The 19,680-nt window shown below is 33.6% G+C and overlaps 1 protein-coding gene across 7 annotated transcripts in view; it reads right to left on the bottom strand.

Moving 5' to 3' along the window:
* Nucleotides 1-3,199: 3,199 nt before the first annotated feature.
* The window catches only part of Pino (protein pinocchio), a 98,517-nt gene continuing 82,036 nt past the window's right edge, over nucleotides 3,200-19,680 (bottom strand). For all 7 annotated transcript variants that reach the window (XM_089088689.1, XM_089088693.1, XM_089088692.1 and 4 more), the window contains exons 4-6: nucleotides 8,980-9,093; nucleotides 4,466-4,595; nucleotides 3,200-3,703 (exon numbers count right to left, since the gene is read on the bottom strand). In XM_089088689.1, the coding sequence (XP_088944815.1) occupies nucleotides 3,596-3,703; nucleotides 4,466-4,595; nucleotides 8,980-9,093 (352 nt within the window). In that variant the 3' untranslated portion in view covers nucleotides 3,200-3,595. The remainder of the gene's footprint in view (nucleotides 3,704-4,465; nucleotides 4,596-8,979; nucleotides 9,094-19,680) is intronic.

The raw sequence follows: 19,680 nt of genomic DNA, 5'->3' as shown, positions 1-19,680 counted from the left end.
TGGTCACACTTCCAATAAAAAAAAACGAATAATTTCGACTACATTTTATTACTGCAAGCATACATATTAAGGCAAAACATACTAAGAAATATACGAACTGGGCAGGCATATTGTATACTTTATGAATATGACTAAAACTCCTCAAAAGCAGGGATATGAGACCTATCGTCTAACACAAAATAATGATCATTTGGCAATTTTATTCATTAAAAAATAAAATGACTAACCATATACAATGGCAAAGCCAAATGGCAAAGCCAAAATTTGGCTCAGAAGGGTCTTTGTGACTATTAGATCCATATAAACAGTAGTTTAGGCATTGGACCTTCATTCTCCAACAGATTAAGCCTAAATACACCTTTACACATTTCAAACGTTCCTGTCATTTTCTCGAAAGCACCAGCAGAAATAAGAGCTTGTAAAATAGACTATCATTCAGAAAATTATGGTAGAAACAATACAAAAACAATCTAATTCTCTCCACTTCGAGGAGGCCAGCGTCTTGGGGAAGTTAGACTTTTTAAATGTTGGAGATAAAAGACATAGAGTATTTAAAATCTTTTGTAAAAAAGAAAATGTCTGTTCATAAGCAAGTAAATACTAGGACTAGGGGGAAGGGGGCTGAAAATGCATTCGACTTGCGTTGAATACAAATTTCACATACACTTTTATCTCAAAGAGCTCGGTGGTAATACTAGACTTCACTTATCTATTATCATTGGGAATAAACTCTTTCAATCGAACATTACCTTCACTTTTAAATGTCAAAACCAAATCAGAAGGGTATTTACTTTACGATATAGCATCATTTTTCAAAACCGCTTGTTTAAAAATATTAATATTTGGTCAGTTTTTCAAATACTCTGTAACCTTTTTTAACACTGAAATTTTTAAAGTGCTAAGAACACAAAAAATGTAATACATTTAATTGCTTACTTTTAAAAACTATACTACCGACAGCAACAGCTACAGCTTTAGTTAAAGAAATTTTTTTTTTTTTTTTTGTTCATTATTATAACGTCCATACTGTCTTTACGACGTCTATACGTCGTTACAGTCTGTAGAGTAACGTCTTTACTTTCTGTAAGACGTTGATACACTTGGTAGAGTAACGTCTATACAGTCTGTATGACGTCTAAATGTTGATATAGTCTGTAGAGCAACGTCTATACTGTCTGTATGACGACTATACTTCAATGCAGTCTGTAGAGTGAGGTCCAAGCTGCCTGTAGGACGTCTATGCGTCGATACAGTCTGTAGAGTAAAGTCTTTATTGTCTGTACGACGTTGATACACTTAGTAGAGCAACATCAATACTGTCTGTATGACGTTTATACAGTCTGTATAGCAACGTCTATTCTGTCTGTACGATGTCTATACGTCGACAATGTCTGTAGTGTAACGTCTATACTGTCTACGATGCTCACATATTTAGTTTAAAAAATGCCCATACGCAATTCTGAATGGTGTACTTCAATTTAGTTTCCTAGTTTAGAAGATTCCTTATCAGCCTCAGAAGCTGATAAGTATTATCAGATGATAGCTGATTAGCTTTAGAAGCTGATAAGCATGAAGACCTAATTTGCTCAAAATAAAGAAAGAAACAGTATCTAAATATAGCCTAACATAATGCTTAAGCTCTTTACTCTGTAAGAGCCAATAGCATCGCTTCTGTTACAGGAAAGTTTTTATTTCAAGTGGATCTACGAAACGGTCTATAGCACTAGTGCTTTACTCATATACTCCATAACACTTTACTGATTTAAAATTTGAAAGATCCACTCCTATTTAGTTTCCTATTGTTCAAGTTCAGTCTAATTTTCTAGTTTCTAGCAACAGTTCTACTTCTATTGGAAATTTCTAACTGAATTTGGAAAATGAAAAAGAAAAAAGCCAAATAAAGTATCAATATCTCTTTTTACTCTGTACCGGTAGCCTCCAGCCAAAACTACGTTTTTTTTTTTTTTTTACAAGAATGTTAACTGTTTTTTAGACCAATTAGGTAATTCTATACTGTCTAAAACGCTAACAATTTTAGCCCTAATCATGCCCAAAATTCCGTACCTATTCAGGGGTGCCAATTTTTCAAGGGCCCTAGACTTCTTGGCCGTTCCCCTAGATTTTCAAAAAAAATATTTTTCTTGCAGTATCTTTCATTTAGCATTACTTAAAAAAAATTGCCCCCATCCCCTAGATCGCCCTTTCTTGTATAATCGTTGAAAAATGTATATTAAAAAAAAATCTCCCCCCCCCCCTTCTAGATATTAAAAACTCCTTTTTTGGTATTTTCAGTAGAAAAAATGTCCCCCTCTATCTTTTTTTGTATCTTCACTGAAAAAAAAATAATTGCCCTCCATTACATTTTTCTGAAACCCCGGGACTATTTTTAAAAAAAATTAAAATTCATTTTCATTAAAAGCACCAAATGTATTTAAACTGTGAACTAGAAATTCCTTTGTAATTGAGGGGTTGGGGCTAAACTAATGCTAAATCAATCTTTAGGACGACCAAAGCACCCTTCGACAAATATTATAAAATACTGGAAATTAGCCAGCTAAGGTTTCCAATCAACAATAAACTTTATTTACAGTAAGAAAACCATTCATAGACATAAAATCCATTATGTTCTAGGCAGTAAAGTTCTCTTGAGTCTTATCTTTATGTTTCTTATAGTCTAAAAGTTTTCTTAAGTTTACTAAATGTTTGGTTATTTTTCCCTTACTTTTTTTGCTTGTAAATTTTCCCCTGGGAAACTTTTTTTTTGTCAGACCTTGACAATCACTTTCCAAAAAAAAAAATCCTGAACTATTTTGAAACTTATTTTTGCAGCTTCTTCGCTCCATTTTTTACAAGTCTTACGCTGTATGTACCGTCTGCTTATTTCTTCTAAACATGAGTGCCACCTCACAGATTTATAACTAGTTTTAGAAAATGTTTCCAGTAACAATTTCTAAAGTTATTTTAATACGCCTCTTTCCACTTCCTAGTTTTGTTCTGAATATTTTAATCTTTCTGTGCGCTTCTATTTGATACCCCCAAAACGGAAATGTAAGTGTTCAACAGAAACATTCCAAAAATAATCAAATGATCTTTCGCTTAGGCAAGTGGCAACCCTGATGGAAACATTATTTTTAACCAATAGAAAAAAAAAAAAAAAAAAAAAAAAAAAAAAAAAAAACGAATAATAACTCCGTGATGGATTTTGTAACTATTGCACCGGAGCCAATGGATTTAAAAATCTATTTTAATATCTATAACTTTGTTTAATTAATCTATTTATCTACACATTAATTAATTGATTATATATTAAATTAATCTATTAATTTAGAGAGTTATCTATATTTAGATTCACTTATTTAATATTTATAAAGAATTAAAAATCTGTTTCGGCTTATTTTCGCTAAAAAAAAGAAGATATATTCCATAGTTTTTTTGGTAGCGGCCACGTAAAGAAGGCTGGGATTAAAAACATTTCGAAGATTAAAATTAATAAAGGCCAAAAAAACAGATCTAACTCAACACGCCCCAATTAAAAAAGCGAACTCTTAGCTAGGCCTAAACAATAGATCCTAAATAAGCCAGGTTATATATCAGGTCATAGTCCACTCATTTTTGGAGGTTTTGAGTGTGAGATGTCAGAAAGGGATGTCCTTGAATCCAGCATGCATTCTCCAGTCCAGCTTGCTTTGCCCAGACAATGCGACTGAAAACAAAAAAGAATATAAAGTTGCATTCAGGAGGGATGGGGGATATTCACTTTGTCAACTCTACATATACAAAATATTGCCATATAGTTTCCCATAAAAATTAATTCAGGGGTGAATTCCTTTTCAAAGATTCATTTGTTCAAATTTTTTGCATATCCTAGAAATAAGGCTTTCAGGCGCATAATTCCTGTTCTAAACTTGTTTTAGGCGCACATTCTTCTCTAAAAATTGTTTTAGGCAGGCATATTTTTGCAAATCCTATCCTAAAAATTCTACTATAAAATTTCACTTAAAGAAAATGTTTTTGAGCCGACTCCCCTTCAGAAATTGTTTTAATAAGTATGATTTTCACATATTCCAGCTTTAAATATCCTGCCATAAAATATTCCTTTAAAAATTGTTGCAAGGGCAAATTTCCCTTCAGAATTCTTTAAGACAGAACTATCCTAGTCATAAAACTAGGTGTGACAGAATTACCCATTAAAAGGGTAAGAAGGGTCCAATTTCCCTTAAATCTTTCCTTACCTCCTCCCCGATCATTCGGTGACGACCCGCTTTTTGCCTGACCCTGGAAGGTTGGCCGAAAAGGACTATCTTTAGAATAAAAACAGCATTATTATGATTAATTTTCCACAGTTAAGATACCAATTATCCCTGCAAGTCTTGTCTTGCGAATTACGACTAAGTTGGGCAGTCCTTAAATCTAATTCAAAATATTCCTTTGGATTTTAAGCATGGGGAGGCCCCCGAATACTTACTGAAGTTGCATCTCTTTTCCACGATGCACCACATTTCCCTTCACAAGCAGGACAAGGACGATCAACGGTGTAACCACCACATTCTCCACAGTCTAAAGACACTTGGTTTTCTTGCCAGTTCACTCCACAGCTGAAATAGTACCATCCATTAGCCAAAGCAAAGTATCCTCAAAGGGAACATTTGAAAGCACTACCAATTGATATTTCAAATATTATGAAGGAAGTATTAATGACTTGAAAAAAGTACACTTTTATTTGAAATTTACAAGTAATGCGCATGTTTGCAAAATTTCAGGACTAGTGACATAAAAAAATAGAAAAGAAAGAGACACAGAGAGAAAAAGAAAGAAACAGATGGAGATGTTCGACCCCTAAGTCGTTCAATTACGTTTCTCAGTACGGCTACCAAATATTTGCCTTTAAATAACCGAATATATCCTTATTAAGCACCTTTTTACGTGTTTAGTAATTGTTTATTTACCCTAAAAAGTTGTATAGGATCTAATTTGATCACAAATGTTGGGGAAAATACCCTTTTTCAGGGGCAAAACTTCACATATTGCGTCAATACCATTCCCTGCTTTGTAACGTTCTGGCCCCACAGGGGCAACATATCTTTAATTTTATTTTCGGCGGGAGCCAGACAAAGAGTTGTCCTACCCAACACGAACCAAAGCCACCCCTGCAGGTGGAAGGTACTCTAAGGATTGAGATAGTTTTCAAATATCTGCCAGAAATTATTGATTTGACCGTTAATTTGGAAATGGGTTGCAGGTGAGGACGTCGCAGAATATGGTGGCGATTCTTCCATATAGCGTGTGCCAAAGGAATTACAGTAATCGTTTTCTTATGATTACCGAGAAGGGAGTAGCGTTGGGTGCAGGATCTTCGAATTACCCTAAGCCCATTAACTTTTTGAAAGAAGATAGAGTGGCTTTGTACCAAGAGGTAACCACTATCCACGGTCCTAATCCAAAACATTATTTTTCCATGTCTGACAAGCAAAACAGATTTATTCACCTTATCAATGATAAACTCACTTTAGATCCGCTCACAGTGAAAGTCCAATTCAAATAGATGTAGTTGAACAGGAAAGGGGAAAAGGGGCAGCCTTGTTTTACGCCTAACCCAACTTAGAATTCTGTTATCTTGTCAACAGTACACACTCCGTTAACTGTAGACCCTTGGGCTCATTTAAGCATTCCGATCACATTTGTTAGAAACTGTCCTCCGTCACAATCTTCCAAAGCTTGGCTCTGACATGGGAAAAAACGGAGCAATAAAATTTATAAAGACTGTGGTTACTGACTGGTTGTATCTTTCACACCGCTTCATCATCAGGTAGAAAGCAAGAATATATTCTTGGCAGCCTCTACCAAATCTGCACCCCGATTATTCGGGTTCTTATAATATTATCTTGGAAGGCTATAAAGCAACCAAGAACTATTATGCAAAAGATACTTATTACGTGGTCTATCAGTGATACAAATCGGTAATCGAAACAGGCCACTCTCTTTGCGGACCAGTAATACTACCGAAAACGTTTGATCTTTCAGAAATTTCTCCACTCTCCCCAACTCAAACACGCAGGTCTTTCCCCTGGCATAAATGAGTGCGTAATGATTTGTACATCTCAGAAGGGATGACATCCTCACTAGGCGCTTTGTCGTTCTTTATATTTTCAATAATTCGAAGAGCATGAGCGAGCACCAGGGGTTGCAGGTCTAGCTGGCAAGGTTCCCTCGAATCATTCCATACAGCGTTTAGGCCGCAGGAGATTTTAGGAGGGTTAAGGCATTCAGAGAAATGCTCTTTCCCCCTTTCTCTATATGGGCTTCCACTGTCTGGATAAGGTTTTCAATTTTGATTTTCTGGGAGTTTATGGAAAAAAGTGACTTCCCTACTACTTCCCTCAATAGCTTGAACATATTTCTTAGTGTATGCAATTTTGTTGCTTGCTCAAGGTCAGAGGTTATTTGTGACTAACACTTCTTTCTTTTGCTGCGAGCAGACTGCTTTACCAGCTTGCAAGCATTCTTTGCAGATTCTTTTTGACTGGTGATTTGAGGCGACATCTTTTCCACGAGCTCTGTTGTTGATTCGGTGGCACAATGCCTTTGCTACTTTCTGGCATGGCATGGCCAAATACCGTGCTATGAACTTTTCCAGGGTCTACTAGCGAGAAAGCGGTTGGTTTCGGCTCTCTTGACCCCCTCACTAGAACTCCACATCAAAAGATGGTGCTCCTTCGCAGCCCAAATTGTTTAAATATAATGTAGAGGCTACTATTTGGCAAAATGCAACAATCTTTCGCCATTAGAGCGTCTGTCTTCAATGGCACGCAGTCCGATTATTCCCTCTGTTTTGACATTTGGTTTACCCACTCTCACGTTATAGTTAACAGCATCATTAATGCATCCCACCCTTCAGCACACCCAATATAAGGAGAAAGGTATGAAATCCTTAAATACATGCTCTCCCAGCCACACACAATTGCCATTTTGCCAAAAGGCCACCAGCCATTTGGCAATTTGTTGCCAAATTGTGAGAAACAAACCCACAATTTTTTAAGAGACAAGGAATGCACATTCAATACGGACGCCGTTCCCTGTAATAACAAGGTCTACATTTTCTAACCGTTTTTCTGGCCTGGTTGTCTGGAACAAACTTCCCGAGGAGGTAAAAAACAAGACAGATCTGGTTGAATTTCAAAATTCCCTCAGGGTTAGTTGTTTTTCTCAATGTGTAAGATTTTAGCGGTTGTGTGTATAGAATGATTGGTTGAATGTTGTTGGTGAGATGATTGTTTGGGTTTTGAATGGATGAGTGATTTATTTCTTCTTTTTTTTCTTTTTTTTTGTGAATTTTGTGTGGTGTGTTGGGTTGTTTGTGTAGATAATTCTCAAGTTCCCACTTTTTGATTTAATTATTGGAGGGATGGGAGATTGAAGCGAGAGAAGATATTTATTTGTTTTTTGGTTGGGTTATGTTAGGGTCCGAGGAAATAAAAGGAAAATAATTATTATATATTTTTTTTTCTTTAAGGGCTTTTCTTTCGGGTTTTCGTCCGGCATGCAGTAATGCATTGGATAGTGTTTCTTAAATGAGATGTTTGTTTATTTATTTATTGTAACCCGTTTGTACAAAAAAAAACTGTCTCTTAAAAAAAACATAGAGGACAAGTTTGACAGAGAAAATATTTGATCCATTTTTCAAACTGACTATCAAAAATCCGCTATTAATATTAAGGAACAGTGACTTATTTTATGGATATTTGATCCATATTTCAAACTGACTATAAAAATTCGCTGTTAATATTAAGGAACAGTGACTTATTTGATGGATATTCGATCCATATTTTTTGACAGTCAAAAATCCACTGTTAATATTAAGGAACAGTAGCTTATCTTATGGATATTTGCCCCATATTTCAAACTGACTATCAAAAATCCGCAGTTAATATTAAGGAACAGTGACTTATCTTATGTATAGTTGCTCTATATTTCAAACTGACTATCAAAAATCCGCTGTTAATATTAAGGAACAGTGTCTTATCTTATGGATATTTGCCCCATATTTCAAACTGACTATCAAAAATCCGCTGTTAATATTAAGGAACAGTGACTTATCTTATGGATATTTGCTCCATATTTCAAACTGACTATCAAAAATCCGCTGGTCATATTAAGGAACATTATTAAAGATATATTCTAAAGGGCCCTATTAATGTTAAGTAGCATTGACAATGACTGCCCAAATTATATTTCAAAAGTAGCTTGACAATGACTGCCCAAATTATATTTCAAAAGTAGCATTGACAATGACTGCCCAAATTATATTTCAAAAGTAGCATTGACAATGACTGCCCAAATTATATTTCAAAAGTAGCTTGACAATGACTGCCCAAATTATATTTTAAAAGTAGCATTGACAATGACTGCCCAAATTATATTTCAAAAGTAGCGTTGACAATGACTGCCCAAATTATATTTCAAAAGTAGCATTGACAATGACTGCCCAAATTATATTTCAAAAGTAGCGTTGACAATGACTGCCCAAATTATATTTCAAAAGTAGCTTGACAATGACTGCCCAAATTATATTTCAAAAGTAGCATTGACAATGACTGCCCAAATTATATTTCAAAAGTAGCTTGACAATGTACAATGTCTTGACAAAAGTAGAATTATTACGACAGCACCTTGTCATAGCAGTGTCAGGAATAGGCAGGAAACAGATGTCACTACGTTTTTGCTCTACCCAACAGTTTTTAATTCGTTTTCTGATATTACCGTCTATGAATATAATTAAGCTGTTGAATAAGGAGGGTCAGAATATAAAAGGCATTAAAAAGAACAAATATTCTGTCAACCCCCAAATATTAATCATGGCAATTAAGTAATTGTTAATTAGTTAAATGGCGAAAACTTTGTGCATGTACTAATGTACAAACATATTATAATAAGTCACCGGTCAATCAAAACAAAAGAAAAGAAGATTTATGTAAATATTACCTGAAGCAGGAGCTAAATTGAGTTTTTAAATCTTCAAGAGTAATGAGATTTCCAACTAAATTAGCATCATCTGGGGTGGAGCAAGCATTTGAGCTTGCATTACGACTCCTTTGCCTGTAAAATGATACAGTTTTTAATAACTATTTTCCCCAGTAACTATAACTATTTTACATAATTTAGTCATACACATACATGCTCCAGGTCTACACATGGGGGGAGAGTCCCAAAAAATCTCGCAATTTTTAAATATAATTTCTATATTAAGCAGTTTGTCAGATTGAGTGATTTGCGCCCTGTCTTCCCCTAAAAATGAACAACTAACAAAACAAGTCAATGCACACGTGAAAGTTACAGACATTGAAATTTGGAGGGGGTCGATGATGATTTCCTAAAATTCAATTTTTCAAAGGGCATTTTCTTGCCAAAACAGCTGGATTTTTACGCACCTGCCGGGAGGGCTGCACACAATAAAACACCTGACAGGTGTTTTTTAACAACAACTATAATATACAAAGAACCTTTTATTTTGACACAAAATATAGTTTGAAGAATTTGGTTTTCGCAGATATAGCCATCTTGTCAGGTGTTTTACTGTGTGTAGCATTGACAATGACTGCCCAAATTATATTTCAAAAGTAGCATTGACAATGACAGCCCAAATTATATTTCAAAAGTAGCAATGACAATGACTGCCCAAGTTATATTTCAAATGCCCAACTATAATTTGGGCAGTCATTGTCTATGCTACTTTTGAAATATAATTTGGGCAGTCATTGTCAATGCTACTTTTGAAATATAATTTGGGCAGTCATTGTCAATGCTACTTTTGAAATATAATTCGGGCAGTCATTGTCAAACTACATTTGAAATATAATTTGGGCACTCATTGTCAATGCTACTTTTGAAATATAATTTGGGCAGTCATTGTCAATGCTACTTTTAAAATATAATTTGGGCAGTCATTGTCAATGCTACTTTTGAAATATAATTTGGGCAGTCATTGTCAATGCTACTTTTGAAATATAATTTGGGCAGTCATTGTCAATGCTACTTTTGAAATATAATTTGGGCAGTCATTGTCAATGCTACTTTTGAAATATAATTTGGGCAGTCATTGTCAATGCTACTTTTGAAATAAAATTTGGGCAGTCATTGTCAATGATACTTCTGAAATATAATTTGGGCACTCATTGTCAATGCTACTTTTGAAATATAATTTGGGCAGTCATTGTCAATGCTTCTTTTGAAATATAATTTGGGCACTCATTGTCAATGCTACTTTTGAAATATAATTTGGGCAGTCATTGTCAATGCTACTTTTGAAATATAATTTGGGCAGTCATTGTCAATGCTACTTTTGAAATATAATTTGGGCAGTCATTGTCAATGCTACTTTTGAAATATAATTTGGGCAGTTATTGTCAATGCTACTTCTGAAATATAATTTGGGCAGTCATTGTCAGTGCTGCATACAGTAAAACACCTGACAGGATGGCTATGTCTGGGAAAACCAAATTCTTCAAACTATATTTTGTGTCAAAATAAATGGTTCTTTGCATATTTTAGTTGTTGTTAAAAAAAATGCTCCTTGTGTACACTAGTAGAGGAGGGGGTGTTACTCCCATCCCGCACCCCTGCTGCCATCTACAACTTTTTTTAACACCATCACCACGTGGTTTTTGGTTTTTGTCAGTGAGAATGAAAAAACAGGAATTTTCTCACTTGAAAAACCATGAATTGTGTCACATTTATGTCTGTTTTTATGGTTTTTGTCAGTGAGAATTTGAAAAACAGGAATTTTCTCACATTTTTGTATGTTTTTATGGTTTTCTCAGTGAGAATGAAAAAACAGGAATTTTTCTCACTTGAAAAACCATGAATTTTGTCACATTTATGGACGTCAACAGCAATTCATGTCTGTTTTATGGTTTTCTCAGTGAGAATGAAAAAACAGGGACTTTGTCAATTGGAAAACAATAAACCACGTGGTGCTGTCATGAGTAGCACCTGGGAGCTTTATTCACATAATCTCGCGTGTGCGTTGATGAGTAAAGAAGAGGGCCTTATTCCGCATTCATTATTATTTAATAATTAGGACTGTCACGATGAAATCCTGTGTCATTGAGTTACATAATCTCTATGGGAAATTATTGTTCCACAAAGGGGAGACTTAGAAAACATAAAAGCTTCTTTAATCTTAGGTCTGAGGGATAAACGTTCTTTAGGACAGAGAGAAAAATTAATATTCTATTTTCAAATAGGGCTTCATTGATCTTTAGTGTCAGGAATTATAATTGACATCACTTGTTATCTTGGAATTATGCAGGAGTCTAAAGAGATAGAAATTCTATTTTTAAATACGGCTTCACGGAGCTTTAAGTCGGAGAGGTAAATTGATATTCTAACGAAACCCTAATAGTTTAGCTAGGAAAATTTATGAGATGAAGAGATTAACGTAGGAAAGGGTTTCCTAGAAATTTGAAATGCGTTAGCGCAGAGATGCCATACAAAAGGAACACGCTGAAATTACGTTTAGAGATTATTTGGGCGAAACGGTTTTATCCATTTTATGGGATTATTTCGGCGAAACCGTTAGAGACATTTTGAAAGAAGATTTTAGAAAGGGTTTTAGAAGAGGTTTTGAGTGTGGTCGTTATGATACACAAGTTCCATTTGAACAGTGTTGTGAGGTCCTCTACCCCAACCCCAAAGGATTCCGATCCTCATACCCCCACCCCGAAGGAAGCCCCCGGTACTCAAAGGCCCCCCAAGCTCCCATAGAGCCCCAACCCCCAAACGCCCTCCTCAGACCCTCAAAGACCCTCCTCTGGTCCTCAAAGGGCCCCCGGACCCCCAAAGGGTACCCCGGACCCCAAAGGGCACCCCGGACCACAAAGGGCACCCCGGACCCCAAAGGCCCCCCCCGGTCCTCAAAGGGCCCCCCTGGCCCCAAAGGGCCCCCCTCCCTCTTCCTCCCTCCTCCCCCTCCCCTCCTCCTCCTCCCCTCCTCCTCCCTCCTCCCTCCTCCTCCCACCTCCCCTCCCCTCATCCCTCCTCCTCCTCCTCCCACCCCCCCCCCTCCCCTTCCCTCCCCTATTTTTTATACTTTTTTTGTGCATTGAGACACAGAAGGGACATCCCTCCCCCCAGGGTCCCCCCAACCCCCGCCCCGGGCCCCCCCCCCCAAAGAGTTCCCCTCACCCTTTTTTTTTTAATACTTTTTTATGGCTTGATTATATCTTTTCTGAACAAGTTCTATTCATAATGTCATTCCTAAACCCATTTTCCAACCTCAAAGAGTCCCCTCCCCAATTTGTAAATACTTTCTTGAATTTTTTAACATGGTATTTTTTTAACTTTTTTACGTATCTTAAAATGACATGAAATATGGTTACGGCTCTACCAATCATACTCTGCACTTGTTCATGGACACGACGTGGCTTTCCCACTGGTACTCCATGGCAGGTTATCGACACTACCTAGTTTATTGCATGCATTTAATCAGTATTTTTTACGCAGTGGAAGGATAAACACACAATTCATATCTGTAAAAAAAGTGAGGATGAATTATTCGACGAACGTATGTGCACATGAAAAAATCATTGTCGTATTGAATGCTGACAAGGAGAAATACCTGAACTATGAAACGAGTGCAAGCGGTAACACTATTGGAAATGCATGCATGCGTTGTCATGACAGCAAGAAGTTAGATTTCTTTGGAGTCCCCAAGAATTTCAATCGTGTAAACGGTGGATATTCAAGAGTATCATTACCAGAGAAATTAGTGCTCAAAGAGAATGCAAACTTAAAAATAATTGTCGATGATCGGGGACAACTCCTTGCTACGGCTTCTGGTAACACATTACCTGTTGATAAATCCTATCATCCTCTTTCCGGTATTAGTATTTTAAAGAGAACAAGAAGAAGACAAGCATACTCCTGCACCAACATCATAAATCATATCTTGTCAATGTGTCAAAACTGTAATCTATGTAAAAATAATGTGACAATAGACAGTGAAATCGCAGGCAGAATAAAAAGGACATTAGCAGACAATATCATCAATGAATATAAAGATGAATTGACGGAAAGTGAAGCGCAAGTGTACTAATAATGTGTAATAATGTATTTAACGTATTTTTATATTAATATTCTACATGTCATTATTTCATTAAAAATATTTTATGCATTATTTTTTTAAGTGTTCATTATTTTTAGGGTTTGGCAGACCGTTAACGTTCAGAATATCTATTAAAAAGGTCAGAGATGAAAGAAAAAGAATTTTTAGAGATAGAGATGCTACTAGCAGACTCAATTTTTCACGGAAGATAAAAAAGTTCAAGTTCTCATCGGAATTTTATCAAAGAACACAATTCATTTCTAATTTCTACAGAGAAAATAAAAATCTTCCACTTCAGTTCTTTATTTCACAAAGACATAAAGAAATTTAAAGTTCAATTCTAAATTTTTCGGTGGAAGATAGAAAAAGTAATACAATACTTGTGAATATTTTCCTGGCAGATAAAAAGTTCTAGTTCAATTTAAAATTTTCTCAACGAAGTGAAGAAAAATTCAAGTTCTCTTCTGAACTTTACCAAAGAACACGCTTCAATTCTAATTTCCACAGAGAAAACAAAAATCTTCCACTTCAGTTCTTTATTTCACAAAGACATAAAGAAATTTAAATTTCAATTCTAATTTTTCGGCGTCAGATAGGAAAAGTTATGCTATGATTTTGATTATTTTCTATGAAGGTAAAAAGTTCTAGTTCATTTTTAAATTTTCTCAACGAAGTGAAGAAAAGTTCAAGTTCTCTTCGGAATTTTACCAAATAACACACTTTAATTCTAATTTCTCCAGAGAAAGCTAAAATCTTCCACTTCAGTTATTTATTTCACAAAGAGATAAAGAAATTTAAAGTACAATTCTAATTTTTAGGTTGGAAGATAGAAAAAGTAATACCATACTTATGAATATTCTCATGGAAGATAAAAAGTTCTAATTCAATTTAAAATTTTCTCAACAAAGTCAAGAAAAATTCCAGTTCTCTTCTGAATTTTACCAAAGAACGCACTACAATTCTAATTTCGAGAGAGAAAACAAAAATCTTCCACTTCAGTTCTTTATTTCACAAAGACATAAAGAAATTTAAAGTTCTATTCTAATTTTTCGGTGGTAGATAGGAAAAACAATACCCTACTTGTGAATATTTTCACGGAAGATAAAAAGTTCTAGTTCAATTTAAAATTTTCTCAACGAAGTCAAGGAAAGTTCAAGTTCTCTTTGGAATTTTACCAAAGAACACGCTACAATTCTAATTTCTCCAGAGAAAACAAAAATCTTTCACTTCAGTTCTTTATTTCACAAAGACATAAAGAAATTTAAAGTTCAATTCTAAATTTTTCGGTGGAAGATAGAAAAAAAGTAATACCATACTTGTGAATATTTTCATGGAAGATAAAAAGTTATAATTCAATTTAAATTTTCTCAACGAAGTGAAGAAAAATTCCAGTTCTCTTCTGAACTTTACCAATGACTGCACTTCAATTCTAATTTAGACAGTGAAAACAAAAATCTTCCACTTCAGTTCTTTATTTCACAAAGACATAAAGAAATTTAAAGTTCTATTCTAATTTTTCGGTGGTAGATAGGAAAAGCAATACCGTACTTGTGAATATTTTCACGGAAGATAAAAAGTTCTAGTTCATTTTTAAATTTTCTCAACGAAGTCAAGGAAAGTTCAAGTTCTCTTTTGAATTTTACCAAAGAACACGCTTCAATTCTAATTTCTCCAGAGAAAACAAAAATATTTCACTTCAGTTCTTTATTTTACAAAGACATAAAGAAATTTAAAGTTCTATTCTAATTTTTCGGTTGGAAGATAGAAAAAGTAATACCATAATTGTGAATATTTTCATGGAAGATAAAAAGTTCTAGTTCAATTTAAAATTTTCTCAACAAAGTCAAGTAAAATTCAAGTTCTCTTCTGAATTTTACCAAAGAACAAGCTTCAAGTCTAATTTCGCCAGAGAAAACAAAAATCTTCCACTTCAGTTCTTTATTTCACAAAGACATAAAGAAATTTAAAGTTCAATTCTAATTTTTCGGTGTCAGATAGGAAAAGCAATACCATACTTATGATTATTTTCACGGAAAATAAAAAGTTCTAGTTTAATTTAAAATTTTCTCAACGAAGTGAAGAAAAGTTCAAGTTCTCTTCTGAACTTTACCAAAGAACACGCTTCAATTCTAATTTCTCCCAGAGAAAACATAAATCTTCCACTTCAGTTCTTTATTTCACAAAGACATGAAAAATTTAAAGTTCAATTCTAATTTTTCGGTTGGAAGATAGAAAATGTAATACCATACTTATGAATATTTTCATGGAAGATAAAAAGTTCTAATTCAATTTAAAATTTTCTCAACAAAGTGAAGAAAAGTTCAAGTTCTCTTCTGAATTTTACCAAAGAACACACTTTAATTCTAATTTCGACAGAGAAAACAAAAATCTTCCGCTTCAGTTGTTTATTTCACAAAGACATAAAGAAATTTAAAGTTCAATTCTAAATTTTTCGGTGGTAGATAGGAAAAGCAATACCGTACTTGTGAAATATTTTCACGGAAGATAAAAAGTTCTAGTTCAATTTAAAATTTTCTCAATGAAGTCAAGAAAAGTTCAAGTTTTCACTTCTGAATTTTACCAAATAACACGCTACAATTCTAATTTCTCCAGAGAAAACAAAAATCTTCCACTTCAGTTCTTTATTTCACAAAGACATAAAGAAATTTAAAGCTCAATTCTAATTTTTCGATGGTAGATAGGAAAAGCAATACCATACTTGTGAATATTTTCATGGAAGATGAAAAGTTCGAATTCAATTTAAAATTTTCTCAATGAAGTCAAGGAAAGTTCAAGTTCTCTTCGGAATTTTACCAAAGAACACACTACAATTCTAATTTCTCCAGAGAAAACAAAAATCTTCCACTTCAGTTCTTTATTTCACAAAGACATAAAGAAATTTAAAGTTCTATTCTAATTTTTCGGTTGGAAGATAGAAAAAAGCAATACCATACTTGTGAATATTTTCACGGAAAATAAAAAGTTCTAGTTTAATTTAAAATTTTCTCAACAAAGTGAAGAAAAATTCAAGTTCTCTTCTGAATTTTACCAAAGAACGCATTTCAATTCTAATTTCTCCAGAGAAAACAAAAATCTTCCACGTCATTTTTAAGTTCACCAAGAGATAAAGAAATTTAAAGTTCAATTCTAAATTTTTCGGTTGGAAGATAGAAAAAGCAATATCATACTTGTGAATATTTTCACGGAAAATAAAAAGTTCTAGTTTAATTTAAAATTTTCTCAACAAAGTGAAGAAAAATTCAAGTTCTCTTCTGAATTTTACCAAAGAACGCATTTCAATTCTAATTTCGACAGAGAAAACATAAATCTTCCACGTCATTTTTAAGTTCACCAAGAGATAAAGAAATTTAAATTTCAATTCTAATTTTTCGGTGACAGATAGGAAATGCTATACTATGATTTTGATTATTTTCTATGAAGGTAAAAAAGTTCTAGTTCATTTTTTAATTTTCTCAACGAAGTGAAGAAAAGTTCAAGTTCTCTTCGTAATTTTAACAAAGAACACACTTTAATTCTAATTTCTCCAGAGAAAACAAAAATCTTCCGCTTCAGTTGTTTATTTCACAAAGACATAAAGAAATTTAAAGTTCAATTCTAAATTTTTCAGTGGTAGATAGGATAAGCAATACCGTACTTGTGAAATATTTTCACGGACGATGAAAAGTTCTAGTTCAATTTAAAATTTTCTAAATGAAGTCATGGAAAGTTCAAGTTTTCTACTGAATTTTACCAAAGAACACAATACAACTCTAATTTCTCCAGAGAAAATAAAAATCTTCCACATAAGTTCTTTATTTCACAATGACATAAAGAAATTTAAAGTTCAATTCTATATTTTTCGGTGGCAGATAGAAAAAGTAATACCACACGAGTGAATATTTTCCCGGAAGATAAAAAGTTCTAGTTCAATTTAAAATTTTCTCAACGAAGTGAAGAAAAATTCAAGTTCTCTTCTGAATTTTACCAAAGAACGCAATTCAATTCTAATTTCGTCAGAGAAAATAAAAATCTTCCAATTCACTTCTTTATTACACAAAGACATAAAGAGATTTAATGTTAATTACTAAATTTTTCGGTGGATGATATGAACAGAAAGAACATACTTGTGAATATTGTCACTTAATATAAAAAGTTCGATTTCAATTTAAATATTCTCAACGAAGTGAAGAAAAAGTTCAAGTTCTCCTCTGAACTCTACCAAAGAACACACTTCAAATCTAATTCCTCCAGAGATAACAAACTATTACACTTCAATACCGTATTTCACCATGACATAAAGAAATTTAATGTTCAATTCTAAATTTTTTCGGCGAGAGATAGAAAAATTAATATAAAACTCGTGAATATTTTCTCCGAAGATAAATACCATACAGGTGAATATTTTCCCGGAAGATAAAAAGTTCTAGTTCAATTTTAAATTTGCTCAACGAAGTCAAGGAAAGTTCAAGTTCTCTACTGAATTTTACCAAAGAACACGCTTCAATTCTAATTCCCCCAGAGAAAACAAAAATCTTCCACTTCACTTCTTTATTTCACAAAGACATAAAGAAATTTGAAGTTCAATTCTAATTTTTCGGTGGAAGATAGAAAAAGTAATACCATACTTGCGAATATTTTCACAGAAGATAAATACCATACATGTAAATATTTTCCCGGAAGATAAAAATTTCTAGTTCAATTTTAAATTTTCACAACGAAGTGAAGAAAAGCTCAAGTTCTCTTCTGAATTTTCTTAAAGAAGTGAAAAAGTTTGCCCAATTCTGAATTTTACCAATGAAAATGAAAAAGCTCCCACTTCAGTTCTTAATTTCTCAAACTAGGTTAAGTTAGGTTAGGTTAGCCCACGTACGCGTCACTTAGGTTAGCTTAGGTTAGGTGAGAGACAGGCAAAAGTTAGGTGTATGATTAGGTTAGGTTAGGTTAGATTAAGTTAGCTTAGGTTAGATTAAGTTAGGTTAGGTTAAGTTAGGTTAGGCTAGGTTAGCCTACGTACGCTGCGTACGTAGGCTAACCTAGCCTAGCCTAACTTAACCTAACCTAACTTAATCTAACCTAAGCTAACTTAATCTAACCTAACCTAACCTAATCATACACCTAACTTTTTGCCTGTCTCTCACCTAACCTAAGTTAACCTAAGTGACGCGTACGTGGGCTAACCTAACCGACCTTAACCTAGTTTGAGAAATTAAGAACTGAAGTGGGAGCTTTTTCATTTTCATTGGTAAAATTCAGAATTGGGCAAACTTTTTTCACTTCTTTAAGAAAATTCAGAAGAGAACTTGAGCTTTTCTTCACTTCGTTGTGAAAATTTAAAATTGAACTAGAACTTTTATCTTCCGGGAAAATATTTACATGTATGGTATTTATCTTCTGTGAAAATATTCGCAAGTATGGTATTACTTTTTCTATCTTCCACCGAAAAATTAGAATTGAACTTCAAATTTCTTTATGTCTTTGTGAAATAAAGAACTGAAGTGGAAGATTTTTGTTTTCTCTGGGGAAAATATAATTGAATCGTGTTATTTTTTAAAATTCATGAGATCACTAGATCTGTACTTGAATTCTTTGAGCAAATTAAAAATTTAACTTGAACTTTTTATCTTTTGGGAAAATATTTACATGTTTGGTATTTATACTGGTTGAAAATATTCATGAGTATGATATTAATTTTTCTATCTCTCACCGAAAAATTTAGAATTGAACTTTAAATTTCTTTATGCCTTTGTGAAATAAAGAACTGAAGTGGAAGATTTTTTTTTCTCTGGAGAAATTAGAATTGAAGTGTGTTATTTGGTAGAGTTCAGAGGAGAACTTGAACTTTTCTTCACTTCGTTGAGAAAATTTTAAATTGAACTAGAACTTTTTATCTTCTGGGAAAATATTCACAAGTATGGTATTACTTTTTCTATCTTCCACCAAAAAATTTAGAATTGAACTTTAAATTTCTTTATGTCTTTGTGAAATAAAGAACTGAATTGGTAGATTTTTATTTTCTCTGTCGAAATTAGAATTGAATTGCGTTCTTTGGTAAAATTCAGAAGAGAACTTGAATTTTTCTTCACTTCGTTGAGAAAATTTTAAATTGAACTAGAACTTTTTATCTTCCGGGAAAATATTCACAAGTGTGGTATTACTTTTTCTATCTGCCACCGAAAAATATAGACTTGAACTTTAAATTTCTTTATGTCATTGTGAAATAAAGAACTTATGTGGAAGATTTTTATTTTCTCTTGAGAAATTAGAGTTGTATTGTGTTCTTTGGTAAAATTCAGTAGAAAACTTGAACTTTCCTTGACTTCGTTGAGAAAATTTTAAATTGAACTAGAACTTTTTATCGTCCGTGAAAATATTTCAGAAGTACGGTATTGCTTATCCTATCTACCAATGAAAAATTTAGAATTGAACTTTAAATTTCTTTATGTCTTTGTGAAATAAACAACTGAAGCGGAAGATTTTTGTTTTCTCTGGAGAAATTAGAATTAAAGTGTGTTCTTAGGTAAAATTCCGAAGAGAACTTGAACTTTTCTTCACTTCGTTGAGAAAATTAAAAAATGAACTAG

This window comes from Artemia sp. Qi Xiang Cuo, chromosome 5, assembly GCF_049724085.1.
Source record: "Artemia sp. Qi Xiang Cuo chromosome 5, ASM4972408v1, whole genome shotgun sequence".
NCBI lineage: Eukaryota > Metazoa > Arthropoda > Branchiopoda > Anostraca > Artemiidae > Artemia > Artemia sp. Qi Xiang Cuo.
This window is presented reverse-complemented; position numbering and strand designations above follow the sequence as displayed.